Below are 27,033 nucleotides of genomic sequence, written 5' to 3'. Positions count from 1 at the left end.
AAATTTGTCCTTACACTTTCTTAATTGTAAAACTGTAGGCTAATATGATTGGAAATTCCAGTTTTTTAACTTGGAATGGCAGTTCATAAGAGATTAGTGGTATTCTGGGAATAGTGTGTGTCCTTTGTACTTTCCTGTCATAAGTTTGGCACTGATGATGTTATTCAATAGCTGTTTGGCAATCATCCTTGTCCATAATATAGGTTTTGTGAGTTGAGATTTCTGGGTATGTGATCAGAAATTCAATTTTAAGTCAAAGGCAGCATAATGGCATTCCTGGTACTTGCAAAGAGTTTAGAAATTCTGTAGGGTAGTTCACACTTTCTTCAATCTTTACCATCATATCAGTCAATTTGTATAGTCTCTCTTTGCCAGGGATTTTATTTTTATCATTGATAATATTATTTTTAGTTACCAAAATTGCCCTATCAAAAATCCAGTCCAGATCAGTATATTTTTGAACGATGTTTGGATAAATTTGGTCAATGAGTTCGTTTTCAGTAGTGGCTATGTTGTAGAAATCACTGTTGAGTTTAACAAGGCCAGTTGCTGGTCACTAGGGTATGTGTCTTTGCCTATTTGTAAAAATTGTTGAGTAAAATGTGCTAATGTTTCATCTTTTGATAGTTCAACTCTCATTTTTTTGTTAGTTGCAGTATTTATTTGTGTGGCCAGAGATGCAATTGTTCTATAACTGGAAGCCTTTGTCAAAAATGTTTTGAAAATGTGAGTAAAGCTCCTCCCATCACTTCAGAGTTTCCTCACAAGTCTTGTAATGTTGTGTCCATGGCTTCAAGTGATTTTTGGCGTGTCATTGTGTGTTAATCCTAGAAGATAATTTTATCTTGCTTTAGAAGTTCACCCTGTCCAGATGCTCTTGAGATTTTACATACTGTGAATTGTTCTTCGGCTATATTCAGTGGTAGTTGTAAGGTGAAATTGGGAACATCCTCTTTCCTCAAGTGTGGCTGCAATACCGGATGATGATGCCAGTGCAAGTTTGACATGTTTTCACTGTGTATCTTCAGCAGCAATATATTTATTAGAAACATTTTCCTGGTGCCACCTGGTGCTTCCAGTGTTGTCAGTGTTGTTGTGAATCCAGTCCAAGATAACAATGCAAATTTTCTTTTGAGGAGTGGTTTATTGTGAGCAACATACTGAAGTAGTTCATTGGTATTGTAGCTCTTTTCCTGTGTAATTTTGAAGTTTATCACACTGATAGCATCTTTTCATGGTACTTACATCCTAAGTTGTGTTAAGATATGGTTGTTTACTGCTAAACATTCATCTTCTGGGAGAATAAATGTTTTGTTGATAATGTTGTTGTTGAATTTGAAAGTCAGTTCAGGATAAGCTTGTTGGATTTGGTACCATATGTCATCACCCATACTCTCTTTAATGGAGTCCCATAGCTGTGTTTGATTTGAGGGGTTACATGTTGTTAGAGTTATGATGAATAAGTCTCTCATTTGTTCAGCTGAGTCTGTGAGTGAGATTTCTTGTTGTGTTAATTGCCAGAGGTTCTTGGTTTCCAGTAGTCCTAGGCATTGATGTGGTTCTCCATATATCTGGCATAGGTAACCATCAATAGTCTTAATATCCATGAAAATTCTTGGTCTCCGTATTTTGTGTAGCAACATCCAGAGAGAGAAACATTTAATATTGTTCAGATGTATGGTGTATACTTAGCCTAGTGCACCAGTTTTCAAGCTTCCTGGATGATCTTCTACTGGAATTCCTTGTTTTCATCATTGAAAGGTTTTTTCTTGTTGTGTTCCACCTGTAATAGGTAGGGAAGTTGTCCTTTAGTAATGTTTTCAGAAATGGGTCAGTTTGGCTCAGTTGGAAAAGAGCTGTTAATGTTGTGTTTGAGGTGGTTCACTTGCAGTTTTCTGGTGGTGTCTTTTGTAAAGTAAACTCCCTGTCCATTCTCCAAATGTACTGCTAGATGTTGCACAGTTGGTTTGTGTTAATGTACAGGAAAACTGGAACAGTCAATACTATATTAAAATTTAAAGAATACTATATTAAAATTTAAAACTTGTATACCTTGTTCTACTCAAATGAATTAGGTTGGAGCTGCTGGTGATAGTGTTTATCTGTGCATGAAATGTGCTTACTTGTGTGAATGTGTGTGTGTTTTCTTTGCTGAAGAAGGCTTTGGCTGAGAGTTGTGTAACAGTCTTTTCATTGACCCTATCTGCAATACAGTGGGTCATCTTCATAGTGAGCAGCAATCTATCCTTTTCCTAATACTGTAGATGCTCCAACCTGGAGTTTCCATTATTTGATTTTGTCTAACAACTCTCAGGATAGTTGCTTAACTAGTCAATGAAAGAAATCATCTAAAAATGACTAAAACTTTTACATCCTTGTCTTAAAATTTTTATGGCGAGCCTTTTAAGTGCTTCTGAAGGACATTAATTGCACACTGAAAGATAAGAATTTGTGGAATTACCAATAACATGACACTGGACTCGCATTCAGGAGGACGATGGTTCAATCCTGCGTCCGGCCATCCTGATTTAGGTTTTCCGTGATTTCCCTAAATCGCTTCGAGCAAATGGTTCCTGTGAAAGGGCACGGCCGACTTCCTTCCGCATCCTGCCCTAATCCAATGAGACCAATGACCTCGTAGTTTGGTCTCTTCCTCCAAACAACTCAACTCAACCATTAACAGGTATAGGTATCTTGATACTAAAGATGAACAGAAGCTGAGATTATACAGTGGGGATGATTTATAACTGCAATAGTTGATGCAGAATGGGCCAAATACTAATATCATAGGTGCTATATTGTTACTAACGTTAAGATCTAGGAAGTTAAATATACTCCTTTTATTTTAGTGACCCATTTTCAGTCAATGTAAGTTGCAGTGCAATCGAAAGAAAGATGTCTTAATTATGATAATATCAACACAGTATTCATATGACATGATCCTGCCAGTTGGAGCACTATCATAAGTTCTTCATTCACTGTAGCACAATGTTCCATGCAGGTATTTGTCACAGCTTTGAGTCTGGCCTATGCTCTTATGTTTTATAATACTTTTGGTATTTGTTAAAGTTAATACAACAACATATTTGAACCAGCTATCTTCAAAGTAAGTGACAGTGCACAAGCATGCATTAATGCCACTCACCACACAGACAGCAGGTGAAGTAGTTGTGTTTATTGCATTAATTTGAACAGCCATTTTTTGACCTCAGGATTGTAGTAATCTTTGCTCTAGATCTGTTCACCATGTACAAAAACTGAAGTGACCACTAAGAAATGAACTTAGAGCTTCTGTGATTATCCGGCAATGCTAACTATTAGATGTGAGTTATTTTTCTGGGACACAAATGTCACATAGTCTGATGAGACCAAATGAGAAGCAGCTTATATACCAAAGATGCAACTGGGCACCTCTAAACTCTGTCAGAAATTCTTCTCATTATCTCACATAAATTCTGACTCTTAGTTACAATACACAATAAATATTCCACTGTTCCCACCATATCTTTATGAGTGCTGTCACAAATCAACAAAATTTTACCCTTGCAACCCAGAAAGCTAAGGGGGTCAATGCAGTTGGCTGGCTCTTAAACCTACTTAAAGCAATCCATCTTCCCCTGATTGTGGGCAGCTCCTGTCACTCCATTATGGAACAGGCTGGTTTCACAGTTGGCTAAAGCCTGTATAACAGGTTACTCAGCAGCACATTCCATTTCTGGATGCCGTCAGGATGTTTTGGCTGAACGGTGACTATTCTGACTTGTTGAGCTTCAGTCTTGATGGCTTACTTTCAGGTACTGCTCCACCTGGTGGGTCAGTTGTCATTGGCAAATGGTTCACTTAAGAGCCAATTATCAAACATTTCTCTCTGAGCAGTGTCTACTGTGGCAGTAGAGTATATCAAGTAACTGATTGCTGTGAAGCAGTGTTGAATCTTCTCCTATTGAGAAGGCATGAAATTGCAAAGTTATGAGGCTCTCAATTTGACACTGAGGACAGATGATGGCAGAAAGCCATACCACAGTATGTCTGTTAAAAGTCTTCATAAAGGAGGAAAATGCAGGACACCTGTGCAGTAAAGTCTTTTGAGAGCTTCAGCATTACAGTTAGATATGGAGAACATAAAGTTACACTAAAGCTGCTGATTACAAGTAGTTGTTAAGAGGGAGAGGAGTGGACTGGTTTTAATCAATGATAAATATGTTCACTTCTCCCTTAGTTCTCTCCCCTTTAAAGTTGTCTTCCCCATGGACACTACAGTATTGAAGTACAGGAATATCAGACTGTCTCTACCAGTCACTGGCACATTTATGTTCCAGTGGATCAATGAGCCATTTTAAAGTTAATGTTACTCTTTTTCTTTTCACGTGTTTCTCTTCAGTTGGGGACACTATGACAAAAAAAGGTTAGTTGGGAGACTCACTACTTCCCCCAAGCAGATGTCAAATTATACATCATCCATGAGCTGATCAACTTAAGTCTCATCCAAAAGTACTAATGATTATGATTTAATGATTCTTTCTTTGGCATTTTCACATCCTTTTTCTTTTGATGAACAAGAGAATATCTCTGCGGTTGGTACTATAATCCTAAGTTTGCATCTCTCTTGCCAGTTGAAAAGGTTCTACATTTACATCTACATGGATACTCTGCAAATCACATTTAAGTGCCTGGCAGAGGGTTTTCTGAGAGGTGCCATTTTCTGTTGGTATCATCACTTTTATGATTTTCAGTTAATATCATCACTTTTATAGACAATAGGATACACTGCAAGTCCATGATCATAGTAACAAACTTGCAGACACAGCTGTTTATGTAGAATTCAGTTAAACCACTGGTTGTTGTGGAGTTTGATAGAATTTTCCAGCCTCAGAATACATTATAAACTTCATAACATTTATTTCTCAATTGCTATTTGTTCAGAAATTATTGGAGATTAGCAATAAAAAGGTAAATAATAGGCTACTAACAGCAAATGAACAGCAAGAATATAGTAAAACTGAGAACACAACAGCTTTTTTCAGAGTAACAGCTATCTCTCTTATCTGCTTGATTCAAGTGTGTTTCATTCACTGTAAGGCCATTAATGTCTACTTTTTGTACTAACATGCCAGTGTTGCAGGTTTAAAATTGCATAATAGGAGTCTTTGTGATGGTATTAAGACTTAAATTGTTAACTGTGAATGCTTGTAGGCATCTCCATCTATCGTCTGAGCTGTGCTAAGGATGAGACTGGATCCTTGATTAGTATGCTCATGTAATCAGCAAACATTAGAGTTTTTGAGTCACCTTTTAAAGTCATGATCATTTATCATATGCCCTAAATATGGCACTCCACAGGTTGTATTCTCTCATTCTGAAGTCAGTATCATGCCTAAGACAATCTGTTAATGAAACCCTCTACTCTATGTTATGAAGGTAAAATTCCACACAAGCAAGAGGAATGCTGGTCTTCCTATAACATTTTAGGTAGCTACCTAGAATTTGGCCATCCATACAGTCATACACTTTAGCAGGGTCATAGAATGTACCAGATGGATAATATTTCTTGTTTAAGTCTGATAACACTTAATTTGTGAGATTTTGTATTGCTTTCTCTGTGGAGAATTCTTTATGAAAACCAAACAGAAATGGTTAACAGTTTCTCCTCAGTAAATGAGATATTATTCTGTAATAGACCACTTTCTCAAAAACTTATGGAAAAATTGGAAGAAGTGATGTAGGACTGTGATGAGAGATGGCTTACTGATCATCAGTTTAGGTTATACATGTTCATCTTTGCTAGTGTGAAACACATCTCCTCTATTGAGCAAGTGATCATGCTCTTTAGGTATGCATTTTACAGCCCATGTTTGCAGAACCTTTTCTCTTATTTTGGTTCATATTACCAACCACCTCTGAAAGTTGGCTACCCTAGAGTCTTAGCAACAACAGTCTCATTACATGTATTCCACTCTCAGAGGTATCAGAAAGGTTTACCTATAATTTTCAGCCCTTTTGTTTCTGGGTACCTTACCTCAAATTGATACATACATCCTTCTCCATCATCCTAGAAAATTTGTAATGCCGCCACCACTGAATCATCCTTTACATACATCAATATACAGGCACTGGGACTCATAATTTTGACACTGTATAGTGTCGTTGGATGACGTTTCTAGACATGGGTTCCTGTGTAAAACTTGAACTACTAAGGCCCCTCTACAACCTCTAGAAGTGTGTAACATGTATTGTGAAACACCCTACACATTTCAGGAAGTTAATAAATTGTTCTGATGCAACCAAGTGCCATGAAGTTCTTGAGAGAGATCATAAACCAGATACTGGATGATAAGGTGTACCTGGGAGGAGATATAGCTCAGATCATGAAGAGTAAGCTGAAGGTTAAGACCATCATCAGGAGGAAGAAATGTATAAGGATACAAGGTACAGATCTGTTGAAGAATGATTATGTGCATTCAAAGTTCTCTGAGGCTGGAACTATTGTGATAGTGAAAACCACAGCAATTAGCTCAGCTGAGGTGGATTCAACATCCTTGGGCCAATAAAGTTAAATGAAGAGACTATGGGTAAGGGATGAAGTGCTTCAGTTGACTGATAAAGGAAAAAAAAAACCAAATGTTCAGGAAAAGGAAGGATTGCAGCAATAAGTCACTTAGATATGAAATAGTAGAAAGTGAATTGGTTCTAGGAAAAATTAATAAACTGAAAAGGAAGTGGTCATTGGCAAGGGGGGCTTCAGCTTACAAAAAAGTCAAAATAACTTTCAGAGAATTTAAAAGCATACACATGACAGCCTAAAAATTAATCCATTGTTGAATGCAGATGAGAGAGTGGGTAAGTGTAGAAATAGTACATTGAGAGCCTCAGTAAGAGGGAGCAACTGTCTGCTAACATAACAGAAAATGAAAAGGGGATCCATTTTAGAGTCTTTGCTTGACAGAGCTTTGAAAGACTTGCTAGAGAACAAGCAATAAGAAACAGAAACATTCCTGCTGTTATGTAACTCTCCTAATTCACTATTTAATTACATAAAGTCAATCAAATACATTATTTTTCATTGATCCGTAACAATGTTTATATGTTATAGAACTTCCTTCAGTTGCAAAGCTACATGCACAATTAAAATTGTGATGAGGAGATTTTTGTCTGTTAATTCTTGTTGCTGGTGAAATTAACTTCAAACACATAACTGTGTAAATTAATTCTAAAATAAAATACACATTGTAAATTACGTACAGTAGTCATCTGAGAAGAATGGCTGTGAGGGATGAGATGGGGAGCAGGGCACAGTCCTTTCCCATGCCCCGGTCCTACCTGCCCTGTGCTGTCTGAAAAATATTGTTTTACCAATAGACTTAATTGTCGTCACTGTTCACCAGTTATGGTCTTTTAGTTCCTTTCATTATTTTTATTTACAGCTTCATGTAAGTGTGCCCATATGATAGTTTGTGGAAGGGGGGGAAGAGTAGACCTGGGGGGTATGTATTTCTAATATTTTGGAAGATGAATGCTGACTTGTAAACAGCCACAAAAATAGTTCTATTTCCAACCCTGTTAAAATCCTGGGTGATGACTATCAGCTATAAATATTAAAATACTGCCATCTTCTGATTTATAACATTTTTCTATAAGAAAAAAGGAAATTTCCCTGACATATCTTAAAAATTGCTGATTATGCATTATTTTGCTAAAAGCAACTGATTTTGTGTTATTTTTTATGTTATCATTTTTGTGAGATTTTCCTGTCCGTAGTGATGTTTTAACTGAACAAAACAAAAAACCACATCTCAGTAGTTGCATGCACAGTACAGTGTTAATAAAGTACTGATACAGCAATTAGAGATACCATGGATGCACATGAAGAATTTGACTGGTATTATTTTTGAAGTATGAGTGCAATTAAAATAAGTTATTATAGTTGCTTTGTCCAAATCTCTTCAAGTCAGTCACATTTACAACTTTCACATTGTTGTATTAAATGTCTTATGAACAGCACACACTTTCTTTCTAGACCACGTCACCCTACTTGCAGCCACACTCCTGCTACATGCATTCTTCTCAGCTGCGGACAGTATTTTATATTTCATGAAGGAAGTTTATCTAATTTATTACCAGAACATGCATCATGAAATTAGACGTAAAAATAAGTAATAATTGGCTTCATGTAGCAATAACAACAATCACGAATTATAATATGATTATAGTTATGTATTGGCAAGGCACAGACAGTTATGTTTTGAAACTGGATTTCAGTTATACTACATAAATGACAAAGTTCTGGGAAAATATTGTATTACCAGAGATTTTAGAATAAATTACTACTATCATGCATATTTTATAACATCAAACTATATTCATTTCAAGAACCAGGAAGTTAGTCTGTGGAATTTGTAAAATCATTTGGGAGAGTGAACACCACATGGCTATTAAAATTAGTGAGTAGAATCTATGAGACTGAAAGTATTCTATTACCTTGGAAGCCCAATAAACCAAATAGCACAAGCAAAGAAAGTATTCTTTACCAAAGAAAGTCTCCTAGTATCAAAAATGGGACTTAGTTTGAGAAAGAAATTTCTGAGAATGTACATCTGGAGTACTCCATTACACTGTCAACTGTGAACTTAGAGAAAATATGAAAAGAAGAGAATTGAAACATTTGGTATGTGTTCTTCCAGTTTGGGTCTGAAACACTGGTTTCAAGAGATTTCCATTTTGTGAGAAAATCTTGGGCATTACATGACAAAACGGAAGATACGTAAGGTCACTGCAGTAGTTTCCACTGATGAAATGTTGTACCCAAGCAGAATACACCATAAAAACAAATCAGAAAAGTCTATCATACCTTGTCCTCAAAATAAAAGAAATGAAAATCATTTGAATAAACATCCATCTTTTGGTAATATCTGTAGATTTGACTATGGATACTTGGTGAAACATAATTAAATGAAAAAAGTCATATTTTTTTGCCACTTGTTTTAATAAACATTCAGTTTTGTGGCCTAGTTTGTGGGTTATGCTGTAAAGTGTGCTAATAATGCAAAATGTAAATTGCAAAAATAAATAATTAGTGAGACATGTTGAAAAAATTGTTTTTTCATCTACCATTTGCATTATGTTAAAGTAATACATCAATAGGTCTTAAGATGATTAGCTGCTTACAAAACTAAACTGCATTGCTGACAGCTGTTATGGAAGTCATAAAATCAATTCACTCTCACATTTTAGTGCTGCCAGTTATTCACTCCTACTGCTAATTACTTATATGGTTAACTTGCTTTGTGTGATGGTTTAATGCATTTCTATATCACGCCATTACAGAGGTGCTGATTGTCTGTCAGTGTTTCAAAATATAATAATTGCCTTCTTCCAAAACAAAATAAAATGAACCAAGCTGTGTGACTTTCTAAAGTACCTTTACTGTGCGTGATGGGTTGAGACCACTTGCTGCCATGTATGTTGAACCAATTGTTTTGATCTTGATAATATCCTGGTAGTGTGGCTGCTCCAGCAACTGAAATGAATACAATAAACAGACAGTGTGAGTATATGCAGAAATTATAACAAAATTTAACATAATTGTAAATAAATGTAATGTTGTACCAACAATTGCTTTAGAGATTCTTCCTTGTTGTCCTCTTGCAGATCCAGTGAAAAAAATAAAAAATAAAATAAAAAGAAAAAAAAATATTTGTACAGTACTGCAGTGCCTGTGTTGGTAAGAAATATTACGCAATGTTCCTTTGGACATGCATGCACGTCTGAAGCAACAGGCACTGTGGTGACTACAGATGTATTTAAATACGTGAATATGAACACCCTACAGCTGGATAAAGGAATAATAAAAGTGAAAATCTGTTTCTTACTAGAACTTGAATCCCGATTTTCTACTTTACGTGAGCAGTCGCTTCAATCACTTTCATCACTATCTGAGTACAACTGAAGGCCAGACTGAAACTTTCATAAGTCATTGTCTATGTGTCTACAAACTTCGCTCATCCACATCATACCTGAAGGAACATTACATCTTACTTCTTAACCAACACAGGCATTGCAGTATCATATTTACTTGCCAATTCCAGGCCAGTGACTTTCAGTTAAAATGTCTCCCCTTTACGAGAATTACATGATGTGTACAAGTGCAGCCTGTAGACTCATGGACAATAACATATGAAAGTTTGAGTCTGGCTGTGAGTGGTGCCTGAATAGCCAAAGTGTTAAGGCAACCACTCGTGTTAGGTGGGAAGTCTGTGTTTGAGCCCAGTCTGTCACAAATTTCCATTGTCATCATTCCATTGTGCAGATGCAGGTTGTTTAATATTTGCCATTGTCAATGGATTTCATGTTAACATTTGTTTTCATCTTGTCATTATTAAACATATTTAAAAATTTGAAAATCACTGTACAGTTTCAAAATTTTTATGATCAAACTGACATAAAAATTTAACAAATCTCCTGAGAGAAACTGAACATCTGTGTGCTTTACTTCCACTCTCTACTAAAGTTAAAGAGCAAAATGACTACAGGAAAACTGCAATAAAATCAAAAACAAAATTTGTGTTGGAGGTACTGTTCAGTGTATAGAAGAGTCAAAAACATTTCTGGCGAAATTTAAAGCAAGAAGGGCAGTCCTTGGTAAAATAAGTCTACTAGTGTCAAATATAGGCCTTAATTTTAGGAAAAAATTTCTGTGAATGTACATCTGCAGCAAGACTTTGTGAGGAAGTGAGTCATGGACTGTAGGAAAATTAGTAAAAAGGAGAACTGAACCATTTGACATATGGATTACTGAAATATGCTGAAAACTAAGCAAACAGACAAGGAAAAATGAGAAGATTCTCTGCAGACATTAAGCTATTGACCAATGTGATGCAGTAGGAAGACTCAAGACACAATTTCCAACTTGTATAATAGAATGACTACTCTTTATTAACCAAAAAATATTAACAGTAAACATAGTCATAAATGAAATAAACTGTGACATGCATCAATTCACAGAGTAGCAAGCAATTATAGTTTGAACAGATGTACAGTTTAAAGACTTTTTTAATATTATGAAACAAGCTACTTACTTAAAAGCATTTTTTGGTGGCAAAATTATGTAAACATTTCTTATATTTATTTGGTCTTCTGGAGCAAATGTGTTTAAAGGGTTTCAATCCAAAAACATTACAGGACCTAATAACTTCTATTACATTAATGATAATGCAAGGTACGTGCAAAAAGTAATGAGGCAGACAACACTACAAGGAATTTGGCAGTGCTGTAGTGTTCTACTTGTGTAGACTAGTTTGTTCATCCCTTCCAGAAGCTCAGTCAGAATTTCAACTCTGTACAGCCATCATGTGATTTTTGAGACTGCCATTATGAAGTTGTGCTTTTGTTATGTTACAAAAATGTAACAGAAGCACTTAGAGCAAAGTTATGCCACCAAGTTTTTTGTGGGACTTAGGGACTCCTTGACTGTAACCTTTGAAAAGTTGAAACAGGCCTGTGGGGAACATTCTTTATCAAGAGCACAAGTTTGTTGTTGGCACAAATCATTTTTTGTAAGGCTGAGAACATGTCAAAAATGATCCTTCAATTTCAAAAAACAATACAAACTTTGAATGTGTGGTTGCTCTTGTGAGATCACACCAACATTTAACAATAAGATTGATGAGTGACCTGTTAAACTTAAGCACTTACACTGTAAATCAAATTTTGTCTGTAGTTTCGCACATGTGAAAAATCTGTTCCAAAATGGTGTCAAAAAATCTCACAACTGAGCAGAATGACAATAAAAAACAATTGAGTGTTGATCTTCTTGAGAGGATTGCCAGTGACCACAAATGGTTCAATTGTGTGATCACAGCTGCTTAATACTGAATTTTTGAGTATGATCCTGAGACAAAACAGCAACACTAAGACATCTCCTCAGCTGAAAAAAGCTCAAATGAGCAAATCAAAGCTCAGAACAAAGCTGATTTGCTTTTTTGATGGTAGAGGTATCATGTGTAAGGAATTTGTTCATCTAGGACCAACTGTCAACTAAATGTTGTACAAAAATATATCTTAACAGCTCAGGAAAAGGGTAAATCGAGAGAGACTTCACTCTGCAGACAAGTAGATGCTGCATCATGAAGATGCCCATGTCACATGGTCACTTCAGTCATGGAATTTCTGACCTCAAAAGGCATTCCTGTTGTTACCCCCCCCCCCCCCCCCCCAATGCCCCCTCACCCCTCCCTATTCACCTGAACTAAAGTCCTTATGACTTTTTTCTTTTTCTGAAATGGAAAAATGCCTTAAAAAATGCCATTTTGGGACTCTGGAGAACATTCAAAATAATGTGACTGACATGTTAGAGGCCCTACCAATTGAAGCTTTCCAGTTCTGCCACCATGGCCAGAAACAAGGGCTCCACTGGTGTATAGCTGTTGAAAGGAACTTCTTTGAAGGTTGTTGTTTGACAAAAATAAAAAAAGAAAACTTCGGTAGATGAAAAATCAGTCTCATCATTTTTCTCACACACCTCATACCTAAGTAGCCAGCAATAACGTGATTAACAAAAAGACAATAGTAAAGAAGAAAAGTATAGTTGCAAGTTATGTTTACAAATTCGTACTATGCTATGTACGCTCAACACATGATAAATAATATTAATGTTAAAACGTGCATGTCATGAGAATATTGTAAAGGCTGAGGATGTAACTTCTACCATAGTGGATGAAATGGCTGTGCTAAGATTAGTAAGTAATGCTAGGTCATGGGTCGTGAGAGATGGTGACTGGAAATGAGTGGCTACCAGCTAATGAGATACAACTGGTAGAATTAGGCTTTTATTCATGTTGGGTACAGAGGAGTGGTTGCCAACACTGGCAGCAACATGTGCTGATGAATACCAGTCCAGTCTAGGCTGTTGACTCACCTGAAACCGGGGAATACAGGACATGAAGGACATGTACTCTGTAACCCCAGCATGCTTGATGATGGTATGTGCCTGCCCTCTGCAATGATCAGCAACAAGGTGGTCCACAAGGACTGGAGAGCAACAACAAGGTGGCCACATAGCTAATGATCTGGACCCAAACACACTTCCCACCTGGGAGGTGGACACCAACTGGAGGTAGTCATCCAGTAGGTGACATGGCAGTGTGACGATGCCAGGTAGTATGCATGTGATCTTCTGTTCAGGTAGATGTCTGCAGCTCCTGGAGCCGAAGTCCAGGTTAGGTGACTGGCTGCATGTACCACAAATGGATTTTGAGTTACAGACTGATGCTGATGGTATCGCTTGGCATCACTTACGTACCAACACACTGTCTGGGAACATCTGAACAAACTAAGAATAAGAAACTGATATGTCTCCCACAGCAGCACTCCCGCCTCACAAGTGTGCCACCATTAAATTTTTGGCACTACCATAGAAATCGTAGCTCTGCTAGAGCTGCATTAAAAACATGGGTAGCCAACCAGTGCCGAGGTAATGGTGTGTCAATTTCATCAACACTTAATTTATTTACTATGAGGCTGGCCAAGCCATGCATTGCATTCCTGGCACCATAGCAAAAGTGCAAGACAGCTGTGGGACAGGCCAGGAGGTTTCAACATCATTGATCCACAGAAGTGTTGTTTCGTACATGACTGGAAGCTGTGCATTGACATAACAAACATGCCTTAACCAATATAAATATTCGTTGATTTTAGCAAAGATATGCACAGTCTGGCAGCACCCATCCTAATACAAGGTCTGTGCCAGCCATCCCCATCTTATGGATCAGCCAGCAGCTGACAACAGACAGGCCTGCCTCTTCCATCAGATCACTCTCGGCTGATAAGTCCACCATTTGTGGACTTGGTGCCTTGCAACATGAGCTGCTCCCAGGTTTCTACATCAGTAGCCAAACCTCTGCCTTGGAGGGAATTGGTTTGTATCCCAAGTGGTACAGTCCTCTGCAATCCACCACATGTGCGAGCATTCTTGCACATATCATTGTTGCCTGTAAGGGTGAGCTCTCCTCTCAACTGACACCTCCATGAGAATTGTGGTAGACAGATGTGCCACTGGCATCTGCTGCATGCTGCGTCATTGTGCAGACTGGGCCATACATTGCTGAGTAAGCAAAACAAGTGTCAAAAAAGCTGAGTGTGGACATCATGGCCAGACACATAGCCAGCAGCTGGCTTCTCCAGCGGACAGCAGGGTCACCATACCACACGCCCAAGGGGGCAATCACTGGGGCAGCAGTGGACAAAGAATATTGTAGCACAAGTTGAAATGAAAGTGTTTCGCATTCCAGCTGTATTTTTCTAGCTAGCACCACAGTCTCAACCACCCCACTGGCGGCCACAACCTCTACAGTCTTCACTCAGTTCGGTGTCAAAAATGGAACAAATGTGTTGTAGGATAATGGTGAAGCAAATAGCATCATACTCCTGGAACCTGAACACAGGGCATTGGATGCCTTTGAAGGGGCTTACCACCCATAAGGCCCAGAAGAATCAGCACAGGTGCCTCAAAGGACTTATACTCTGCAGTCAGGTTGATTACAGAATTTGAGAAACTTATGTAGCATGGGAACACATGATGGACAAGGGTTTTTTTTCTGCCAGTGTAAAGTGCTATATCAAATCACTGAAGTTAAGTGCTGTTGGGCTTGGCTAGCACTTGGATTGGGGGGGGGGGGGGGGGGGGGGGGGTTGCACTCAGCTCTTGTGAGGCGAGTTGAGACGCTACTTGACTTGATTGAGAATGGTCATGAAAACTGACAATGGCCAGGAGAGTGGTGTGTGACCATGTGCCCCTCCATGTCCGCATCTGGTGATAACTCAGGGCTGAGGCTGGTTGATACTGTTGGGTCCTCAAGACAATTTTTTTTTTTAAGTGCTATAGATGTGGACAGACAGTGCATGTCCAGGGGCACCCTCAGCTGGTTAGGTAGAGCATGGTTGGACACAGTCATGATTTTAGGGGCACTAAGACTAAGGAAATGGGAAAGAGACAAGTGTTAAACAGAAGAGGGAACCCAAAATCTGCCACACTGCATTCATGATAATTTTAATGCTAAGTACATATGCAAAGGCAAATGAGGTATAATGAGAATTGTGAGAAGCATGAAGCACAAGTTTTTGTTAGACACAGGGTAGTCCAGATGCAATTGAACCCATCACACTATAATTTTTGTGGAGTTGGGGACAGTACTGTTAAGTCTTTTGGTTCAGCAATAGTGAATTGGGGCAGAACATTTAAGCAATTTAGAGAAGTCTTACCTCGTGCAAACGAGGGTTACTCTATGATCCTATGGTTAGACTTTCTGGTAACACAGCATCCAAAAATTGACCTTAGGTAATTTGAACTTAGAGGGTTCATCTATCTTAAGGTGTAAGCCAGCTGAACAGTGAACAGCAACTCTAAGGTTTAAGTTGCATGATATTGCACCGCAAGGCATTGGGAAGTAACCGTGGGTGAGTGTGGAACCAGAGTGGCCTGTTGATATGTTGTGTGTGGTAGAACACTAGCAGAAAATGATGTTCTGGAGAAATCACATTGTTCTCTGAGAAGAAGCATTGTATGCATACAAGAGAAAAGTGACAAGAAAGTGGTATCTGTAAATGTAAGTAATTTTGGTGCCAGTGATTTAAAGCTGACCAAGGAATTCCTGATAGCTAATCTGGATATCCTAGATGAGGATGACTGGGAAAATGCTGATGTGCATCAGGATTAGATGCAAGCCACTGCAAAAATTGCAATGTTTAAGAAGGCAGACCATCTGAAAGGAATGGAAAGAATGGAAACAGAAAAGTTGTCCTTAGAGTTTTAGGATTTGTTTTTTCTTTGAGGCCCATTTCCAGCAACACGTATGACCCAGCACTGAATTCCTACAGGGAATGAAGCACCAGTACATCATAAACCGTATCCTAGCAGATGGAATAGTAGAGGAAGCACTAGACCATGGAGGGCTGAAGACATCACGAGATGGACCTAAGAAATATTGGTTCTTCTGTGACTACATACTTCTTAACAGCAAAATAGTATCAGATGTGTAACCAATACCTTATATCACTGAGACTTTCAAAAAGCTTGGGACAATGCAAGTATTCTCCCACCATAGATCTAAGGAGTGGGTTCCATCAGCTGGAGGTACTGCATGAGAACCAATGGAAGAACGCATTCTTGGTCCCTTTGATCATTATCAATATTGACAACATCATTTGGACTAATGAATGCACCAGCAATTTTTCAGCAGTTGTTGGACTGGGTTTTAAGAGGTCTGAAAAATCAGCAATGTATGATATACCAAGATGATATAATTGTTTCCATAACAGATATTACAGAATGTATAGGACCGTTAAGAGGGGTTTTAAAAGGTTAGAGTGCTGAGTACTTAGAAGTGTCTGTGTTGGAGAAAGTTTCAAAATTGGGCATGTAATTAATACTGAAGAGGCTAAGACAGACCTAAGATTGATGCAGGATGTTAAAGATTTCCCAGTTCCCAGGAAAAACAAGGAATTACAATCATTTTTGGATTCAGCAAATTATCATAGAAAACTCATTAACGGATTGACAGGGGTGGCAAGACAGCTTATGTATGCAGTTGTGAAGAAATATCTAAAGTTTGAGTGGGCAAGGGAATGCCAAGATGCAATTGAGGAATTGAGTCTACTCATAGTTTTTCTGGAGTACAAGAAAGAATGTGTTGGGGTGTGTTTTGAGTCAGGTAAAGAACATCCTGTAGCCTACACTTCTTGACAGTTGAATAGACCTGAGAGGAACTACTCCATTACAGGAAAGGATATCCACAGTGTGAGATATGGTCCTGCATATTTTCAGTGTGATTTATAAGGGAAGAAATTTATGGTGCTAATCAACCATGCAGCTCTTACATTGTTATTAGATGTAAAGAACCCTTCTTGTATGGTCACAGGTGCTAAGACTGAGTGAGCAAGGTTGAATATGATGTTGTACACTAATGTGGTAAGAAACATGGGAACACATTTGGCTTAAACAGATAGGTAGCAGTAATAGACAGGGGTCATGATCTAGCACAGTAGCAAGTGGTGCAATGTGCTGACACCAACTGCAAGCTACATGCAGCACAGCTGCATTTGATTGTATATGCTGGCCTGTTTGTAAAACAACAATGTTGGGGCTGTATGTGGTAGTGCCAACTAAGCCAAAGAAGGAAGTTCTGGAGCAGGCACACAATTACATGGTGCCTGAGCATGGACCACAGAGGGTGAAGAAAAATGAATAACAGATTGCCAGAACACAAACTGTGAAGATGAGAAGGAGAGATGTTGACCAGTATATAGAATGTGCATAATGAGCAGATATGGGCCTTAAATGCCTGAAATGGATATCTTATGACCAATTAACTGGACTCCTGCAGAAAACTGTATTTATATTAAAAATTATTGATTATTTTTCATGATACCTGGAAATGATCGCCATTCCTAGCCTGAGAGCAGCAACAGTGGTGCAAGCATTGGTCAACAGCTGGTTGCTCAAAAGTGGTTCACCAGAAATCAAAGTGATGGACCAAGTGACAAAATTTATGTTTGATAAAAATAAAACAGCCAAGTAATTTGCTATGGGTTTGGAAATGAAGAACTATTACACCACATCTGTAAACTAATGGCAGGATAGAGCATATACATCATCTGTCAGACACTGAGTCACTATGTCAACTCACACCATAATGACTGGGGCACATATTTATCATTTGTTGAGGCAACATTTAATTCAAAGGTACATTTTAGTACTGGGCTATATCTGCATGGGTTGGTTTATGGAGGGAGGATGCCTTTGCCATTTGACAAGATAAGCTTCAAAACTGGCAAGGACAGAGAGTCTGTTAAGCAGTTTGCCAAGACATTGAGATAGGTATGAAGGTTTTTTCGGGGGGCAAACACTGAAGCCCTAGTATGCAAAGGGAAGGTAGGTAATAGCATGGGACAAGATAATGGATAATCTTACCAAGCCCTTACATCCCAAAGGGCAAGACCAACAAATTTGTTACCAGGTACCAGGGATCTTATCAGGAAATTGAGACAACATCACCAGTTAACATCAAACCTCAGTTACTGACTCACACAACAATAGTTCATTTTGGACACCTGTGAACATTTTGAGGTGCTCTGTATGCACTGCCAAAGGTATCACCATCCATTATGGGAAAGTGAGAGGTAGTACGAAGAAAGGTGAATGCAAGAACCTTGTGTGATGTGCACATGGAACTCCATATGAATTGAGGTCTAGGAAGTAGGAGATGACATTTAGTGTTGTGTACATTTAAGGAGTTAAGATGAATCATAATGGCAATTGGGGTAAGTATTAGGAAGCTGATGTGTGGCTGGTTAGCAAAATTTGGTTGTGACAGTAAAGCTGTTTCACATTCAGTTATATAATAAGTCTTTCTTTCTGTGTTTGCTGGGCAGCAGACCTTTCCAAAGGGAGGAGGAGAATGACTGCAACTTCCTGTTCCCAGTTTGCTGCATGCCAGGGATAAAGACGAGAAGAACCCTAGTCATGGTAGTGCTTCACCTCATCACCAGGAGTGGAATTATGACAGTGCAAATACAACCAATTGAGAGCAGAGTGTTTTCATTAGACAAGTGGATGTGGTCCTCATCAGTCATTAATGGAGGCTGAAACTAACTTTAAATTGATGAGACATGCTACCAGAATCAGAACTTATTGCACATCCACACACAAAGAATCTGCTGTTGCACTATCACATAGCAATAGAGTAATAGTCAAGGCTAAGATGGACCAGACACACCTTTGTGTTTTGATTCAATTTCAAGTTACCAGTAGTTACACAGTTTAAGTGTTTCACCATTACTGTTAAGGTAGGAGACCTTTTTTCATACAGGTTAAAACAAGAGAAGTATTGCTGATCTCAGAAGATGGGGCTAGGTCTGAAATTATGTTGGAAGATACTCAGCACTGTCAGAGGAGAAGGGTTACAATCTACCCAGCCAGAATAATTCATATTGGCATGGGCACATCAAAAATTCAGTTGTACGTAGGTAAGACAGATGGCCAGGATGGTATGACATCATAGAGCCATGACCCTACCTCCACCATTTCAGAAATAGTACTGTAATTTTGGGAGCTAACTGCTACAAGCAGGGAAGGCTTGCATGGGTTATGAGATTGGAACTGCCTGGCTATGGATTATTAATTAAGGGAACAGATTGCTGACATTTCACCTGTCAACTGCTTGTATAGGAGAGACCAAGTTAAACATTACTCAGTCACAATTGTACTGGCCAGATAGACTACTAGCGGTGCTCCCAATGCACTATTTGACCTAATCCTTACTTTGAGTCAGCTAACAGACATGCAAGGGGAACAGATTTTGAAAGGGGGGATGCTTTAACATGTGCTGCTAGTTCGGTAGGAGCAATGACATAGGGTTGTGACTAAGTGTCACAATAATGGGTGCAGAGGTAGTTTTGACTCTGTTTTGTGCAACTTTTGCCTACCTTAGGCAGAGAGGTACTCATTAGTGGGACCCCCAGTGTATCAAGTACCACTAGACTTGTTGACCAGTTGTACATAAAATAGAGGAGTAGAATACAGGAATTTTCAGACAAGTGTAAAAGTAGTGCTAAGGGATGTGTATTCTAGAATTAAGAATGTGTGAAACTCAGAGGGCATGGTGCCCTGAATAAATTACTGTACGAGAAGAGTCATTATGGCAAAATGAGTGAGAAATGATGTTATATGTTGTTATAAGAGTAGTTAGCAATAAGAGGGGAAGTTCAACTTAATGATGTATGAAATGAGGAACGAGGATGGATGTGCAACACCCAGTGAGCTAGAACTGTAGGGTGAATGCACGACGTCTGAAACTTGTGATTCAAGTCACATAATTTTAATAAGGAAACTTGAATAATAAGAGTATATGTTGCTTTTACATATGTGGAGTCTTTTGTTACAAACCAGCCATGTGCAGAGACCCAGGGACTGGGTCTGTCCAAGGAGGAAGATGTGTAATGCCACTGTTAACTTTTGGGCACAACCATGAGAACAGCAGCTCTGCTATGGCTGTGTTGCAAATGAGGGGCAGTCAACAGATAACAAGTTCATCAAGAGGCCTGTCTATCTCCTGTGAGGTGGGCTGACCTCTGCCTCACAATCCTGGTAATGTAGCAGAAGTTCAGTACAACTGCAGAACAGTCCAGAAGGTTTCTACTTTATTGAGCCACAGGGGTGTTAATTCATATGTGGTTGGAAGCTGTGCATTAACATAACAAACATGTCATTAAGGAGCACAGGATTTGAACAGAGATAGCTGCAGTCTGGTAGTAGCCACCACTATTTGGGTGTCATGCCAGTGGCCATCAGGTTATGGGTCAACAAGCAGTGATAGATGAGCCACTCTGAAGCTCTCTACAGCAGCTGCCAAACATATGCCTTGGAGGGCAGCAGTTTGTGCCCTGGTTGATGTAGACCTCCACACTACACCACCTGGATGACTGTTCCTGCATCCACCATCATTGCTCACAGGGGCAGGCTCTTTTTTCAGACCTAATATCTCCATGAGAATTGTGGTAGATGGACATGCCATTGACAGTTCCTACAAGCCATTACACCATGCAAACTGGGAAATACATTGTTAAATGGGCAAAAAGAGTGTCAGAAATGCTGGGCATGAACATCACAGCCAGACACACTGCCGGCAGCCAGGAAATATAATGCGCAACATGGTCCGTTTGCTGCATGCCAATGTGGGACTGATTGCAGCATTACTGCACCATGGCTGTTGTAGCAGAAGTTGAATAACAGTGTTTTACCTTCCAGCTGTGTTTTCCTAGCCACCATCAGCTAGTACCACCCTTTCCATCCCATTGGGAGAGTGCTTAGAAAATGTAGTCCATCAACAAAGGAGGTGGCTTACAAAACACTCGTTCGACCTATACTTGAGTATTGCTCATCAGTGTGGGATCCGTACCAGGTCGGGTTGACGGAGGAGATAGAGAAGATCCAAAGAAGAGCGGCGCGTTTCGTCACTGGGTTATTTGGTAACCGTGATAGCGTTACGGAGATGTTTAATAAACTCAAGTGGCAGACTCTGCAAGAGAGGCGCTCTGCATCGCGGTGTAGCTTGCTCGCCAGGTTTCGAGAGGGTGCGTTTCTGGATGAGGTATCTAATATATTGCTTCCCCCTACTTATACTTCCCGAGGAGATCACGAATGTAAAATTAGAGAGATTAGAGCGCGCACGGAGGCTTTCAGACAGTCGTTCTTCCCGCGAACCATACGCGACTGGAACAGGAAAGGGAGGTAATGACAGTGGCACGTAAAGTGCCCTCCGTCACACACCGTTGGGTGGCTTGCGGAGTATCAATGTAGATGTAGATGTAGATGTGTCACCTCAACCAATACACCATAGCAGTCTCTCACTCCTGGCCCCTACAGAAGAGGCAGCAGGTCATACCATCCAGATGTCACTTTGGGTGGTGATGGCTTCATTTGCTCCGCTCCTCTGAGCTAGAGCTGCAGGATTCCCCAACTTCATTCAGTTGATGCTAACTATCTTCTTATGCTTTGTAGACTTCCTGAATGAGTGTTCTTGCACTCTGAATGCATCTTCTTACTTTATAGTTTATGGTCACCAAAATGGTGGAACCTCCCCCTGTATGGCATCATTTTACTGCACTGGCACAGGTGGATCAGTGCCCCAGATTAGGGAGCAAGTACATTATTTTGCAGTGTAACACTACACATAATAGAATACTATTTATATAAATACTTATGTTATCCCTTCCTCTGTCTCTGTCTCTCTCTTGTGTGTGTGTTTAGATACTGTTATACTGTTGTATAAAATTTTTAAGTTTTCCATGAGAACAACTTACTGCATCAAAATCCGAAATAACTTCATTCAGGAATCTTAGGCATTCCAGTCCTTGGTTGTTGACAGTTTCCTCTGAGTAAAAATCTGTAACAATAAGTGTGTTATTCTCATTCAGTTAATTTCTGTGACAGTCATTAAGTTCAAATTACTAATTCTGGTTATTATGAAATCTTCATGTCTGAATAAATGATTTCATATAAAATGTTGCATTATGCAAAGAAAAAAAGGAGAAATTCATAAAAATAAGCTTTTTTGATCAGAATAGCAAAAAAATGGTTATGTACAACTGGGCCAACCAGAAGTTCTGTTAAGATTTATAAAAAGTGACTTAAGTAAGTAAAGTACAGCAAGCCAATCACCAATCTAAAGACTGTTTTGAATGTCACAGTGTTTTACTAGGCATGGTCCTAAAGAAGGTGGTGTGCTGTTGCTTTCCTCTTACCTTTGAACTGACTTATCGGTCAGTTATAGGGGGACCTACAATTCAATGTGGACTCTGAACCATTGTGAAACTCAGTGTTTCTCACATCAACAAACTTTGTCAGAGTTGAAAGAACTGATGGTCCTAAAGAAGGTGGTGTGCTGTTGCTTTCCTCTTACCTTTGAACTGACTTATCGGTCAGTTATAGGGGGACCTACAATTCAATGTGGACTCTGAACCATTGTGAAACTCAGTGTTTCTCACATCAACAAACTTTGTCAGAGTTGAAAGAACTGATAAGAGTCAGAATAAAATCCTAGGACTGACTGGTCATTGAACCCTAAATCTTTGGACTTGTAATCTGGAATTTTATCACTGAGTTGTTGATACCTCTTTTCTCCAGTCCAAATATTTATTTGTGAATTTTATTGAGACGATATTTTTCTCTGAGGAGAGATGTACAGTCCTGTCACTGTCTCAGATTAATAACATAATTTGACATTAGCCTTTTCGTCTTAAATATAGAGATTTACATATTTTAGACAGTATATAGTTCTTGTGTGTGTAAGAGAATATTACATATTGTAAAAGATCACATCCAGTAGCAGAAAGAAAAATAGCTTCCAGATGCAAATGTGACAACTGCTATTTTAGTAACAATAGTTCCCGCAAAAACAGTTAGCACATGTTTCTCTGCAAAGTAAATTTATTAACAGATGATAAGTAGGTGAATCCTTCTATCTGTTGATCAAAGCTTTTATGAGACCAAGATTCTTTGGTACAATTTGTGAACAATGTTGTGTCTACAAGAGCTTGGACTACAGCCCTTAGTACCATCACAGTTCAGACACTCATTTATCATCTTCTGTACAGAATTGTGCAATGTGCTGTGGTATTAATAACAGAAAAGCAGTCATTAGAAACTAAATCTGTAGCTTGCTGTTGACCTTTGTACCAGAATATAGAACCTACCTGTAAATCTTAGACAAAGAGATAAAATCTGTTTTAGCAACTTGTACTGTGGTTGTGTAAATCACAAGTCAGCTGATTCTGATTTGTATTGCTAACAACAAACACCACTGGGAAGGAAATATACTTGGTTTTGCTGAACAAATATTTACCTTGTCTTCATTTTCATACAGAAGATATCTCACAGTGAGAAAATACTTACCTTAGCTTCTTGATTAAGTGTTAACTCCATTTTAGCTTGCTATCCACTAAACAATTACAATAGAGTATGGCTATTAATGACTATTTCTAGCACCAATAGGTCATTTATGTTTATACGAAATCCATAATATGAATCACTCTGAGCTGAGCTTTTAGTAGTTTTCTGTCTGGCAGCTATTGGCTTGTTCACCTATGAAGTGGGCAGTATCTGATATGATTTTGGGCTGTTGGTAAGTGTGCTTGTGCCATCAATCTAGTGTCACAGTTCAAACAGTCCTTTAAATTAACTGGAAATTCATGTATGTAAACTAAGAACAGGAGTTCATTCATCACTGATTCATTTATTCATTCATCATGTTACTTAGATCCCATCAAGAATAACATTCACGGATGTGGAAAAGTTAAGGTATACATTAACAAAAGACAAGTAAATCAGAGAATCTTAATCAGTATACTGTATTAACAGTAAACTGTCATTATACTGCTTAATGCTATTCACCACTATGCCATCTAAATTTAATTGACTAAAATTGTAAGAAAGCTGTTACACTGGGAAAAAAACTGCAGTACCCAACTTTATGGGACACTGGGATATGAAAAGGGCTGTTCTGCTACCTAGACACTTGGCTGGTAAGAGAACAGATTGCCCAAATAGGACTATCAAAGCTTCATGAATTGAAATGATCATCACCACTGTTCATTGTGACATTAAAACAAAAACAAATTAAAACAAAAACAATTAAAATATGTGGTATGCTGAGCATCTGGCAGAACAGTAACTTGTCTGACACAGTGTGGGGTAGCAAAAGTAATTTACATGTCCCAGTTTGTAATACAGCCTGGGTAAACTCACTTGGGAATAGCATAAGGACTTTTATCTATCAGGGCATTGTTGTTCACAGGTTGCTGCAATTAGAGACAACAATTACATTTTCACTGCCCCACAGGAATAGCATGTAGATTGCAAGTGATGTTCTTTGCAGTGATCTTTGCTTATTCTTGTTCCAGGAGACTTCAGCTGATCAGCTACAATGAATTACACTGAATCCAAGCTAGCCGAGGTCTTCATTTGTTGTTATAGGGAGACATAAATATTTGAGCTGTATAATTGGCAGAAAAATTATCCTTCCCTTCCAAGCTGAGTTATACATATAAGACTTATGAGCACCTATATAAATACATTCTAATGCATTATTTCTTTATACTATATTTGAAAGAATACTCTTTATGATATCACTACTAATATTAGTATGCATTGTAAATTGGCACTTGGAATTTTGGGAGCACTGGAGTAGAATCTCTTATGGTCACTTCCCTTTACCTCCTCTCACTCAGTAAATGAGTGTTATGGAAGGTATTCAGTACACTGGGTAATGCATTACTGAAGTACAGTGAGAACAAATCATAATCATACAACTGAACTCCTACTGATATTTTTGAAGTAAATTAGAAACTAAAATCACTGTGGTTTCCCATTTACAGTTATTACTATCATAGAAAGCATCCTACTTCAGACAAGCTTCTTACCACAATGTGTTTATGAACTGAAGGAAGTAAATTCTCTTTGCAACTTTTTCTCTAGTGCCTCAGTTTCAAATATAGAACTAATTCAGGCCATAAAATGTTGACATAGTGAGTAGGCGAGTAGGCAGCCAAATGACAGAGAAGATATTTACTAGACATGATAGAGACTAAGTCTGAGGACAAAATCTGGATTTTCTCTAAGACATACAACTTCATGAGATTGTGGTCAAGTTGGGAAATGTGAGGCTAGCTTAATTTTATGCCCACATGGTGACTATGATTAACAATTCTTATTTAACTGCCACAATCTGCTGACTGCAGTTTTCTCACATAATTACACATCACAAGCTTATTGTTTAGTTCAAATAGTAGTTTTGCTTAAATTAATTGCCACAGAATGTATATTTTGCTTGCTGTTCTCCCACTGGATACTCAAAAGCAGCTGCTGATACAGAATATAACTTTCCCAATACATCTAAAAGGGGTGTAGTTTTCTCTGAGAAACAGATAAGCAAAAGCAATTTTGAAATGACTTGCTATACCTGCCACCCTTAGCAGAACAGCCATGATAGTCAGCATGGCAACACCCTACTGCCACATGACAAATGCTGAAAAACAGGTAGCCTGAATCAGAGTTTAGCAATTTGCACACCTGTTTTTTCACTTTTTGTGTTGGCACTCAACCTCATTGTCAATAAGTTTAATGATTAATAATGTGGTGTCACACATCTGCACAAGTGTATTTTCCATTCAGACTTCCCACATTCATGCTGCAAGAGTATAAGGTGCAGTCCTTTCAGTTAATGTCAGCACAACTTCAGCTTACCTTCCATGACAACTAGAACACTTTTCACATTGGTGAGTAATACAGGGTGATTCAAAAAGAATACCACAACTTTAGAAATTTAAAACTCTGCAACGACAAAAGGCAGAGCTAAGCACTATCTGTCGGCGAATTAAGGGAGCTATAAAGTTTCATTTAGTTGTACATTTGTTCGCTTGAGGCACTGTTGACTAGGCGTCAGCGTCAGTTGATGCTAAGATGGCGACTGCTCAACAGAAAGTTTTTTGTGTTATTGAGTACGGCAGAAGTGAATCGACGACAGTTGTTCAGCGTGCATTCCGAACGAAGTATGGTGTTAAACCTCCTGATAGATGGTGTATTAAACGTTGGTATAAACAGTTTACAGAGAATGGGTGTTTGTGCAAAGGGAAAAGTTCTGGACGGCCGAGAACGAGCGATGAAAATGTAGCACGCATCCAGCAAGCATTTGTTCGCAGCCCAGGAAAATCGACTCGCAGAGCTAGCAGAGAGCTGCAAATTCCACAATCAACTGTATGGAGAGTCCTACGAAAAAGGTTAGTTATGAAACCTTATTGTCTGAAATTGGTTCAAGCACTGTCTGCAGCTGATAAGATTAAAAGAATCGATATCTGTGATTTTATCCTTGCTCAAATGGAAACAGATGAATCTTTCGTTTCAAAGATTGTGTTTAGTGATGAAGCAACTTTCCACACTAACGGGAAAGTCAACCGTCACAATGTCTGTATATGGGGCACTAAGAATCCGCGGAAACAACTCAGTATGAACGTGACTCGTCTAAGGTGAACGTTTTCTGTGCCATTTCAGCCAATGAAGTTTTTGGTCCCTTTTTCTTTGAAGGTGCTACTGTAACTGGACTACAGTATCTGGAGATGTTAGAGAATTGGCTGTTCCCTCAGCTCGAACAAGAAGCACAACAATTCATATTTCAGCAGGATGGAGCAACACCACATTGGCACTTATCTGTCCGTAACTACCTGAACGTCAACTACCCGAGGCGATGGATTGGCCGCCAGGCAGCCCGTGACAGAGCACTTCATCACTGGCCTCCAAGAAGCCCTGATCTTACCCCCTGCGATTTTTTCTTATGGGGGTATATTAAGGATATGGTGTTTCGGCCACCTCTCCCAGCCACCATTGATGATTTGAAACGAGAAATAACAGCAGCTATCCAAACTGTTACGCCTGATATGCTACAGAGAGCGTGGAACAAGTTGGAGTATCGGGTTGATATTGCTCGAGTGTCT

At 38.8% G+C, this 27,033-nt stretch overlaps 1 protein-coding gene across 1 annotated transcript in view; it reads right to left on the bottom strand.

Annotated features, from left to right (window-relative positions):
- The window catches only part of LOC124775800 (adenylate cyclase type 3), a 458,110-nt gene that overhangs the window by 52,439 nt on the left and 378,638 nt on the right, over positions 1-27,033 (bottom strand). The window contains exons 17-18 of the mRNA XM_047250630.1: positions 21,850-21,932; positions 9,416-9,514 (exon numbers count right to left, since the gene is read on the bottom strand). Coding sequence (XP_047106586.1) covers positions 9,416-9,514; positions 21,850-21,932 — 182 coding nt within the window. The remainder of the gene's footprint in view (positions 1-9,415; positions 9,515-21,849; positions 21,933-27,033) is intronic.

The sequence above is a fragment of the Schistocerca piceifrons genome, chromosome 2, assembly GCF_021461385.2.
Source record: "Schistocerca piceifrons isolate TAMUIC-IGC-003096 chromosome 2, iqSchPice1.1, whole genome shotgun sequence".
Taxonomy (NCBI): domain Eukaryota; kingdom Metazoa; phylum Arthropoda; class Insecta; order Orthoptera; family Acrididae; genus Schistocerca; species Schistocerca piceifrons.
This window is presented reverse-complemented; position numbering and strand designations above follow the sequence as displayed.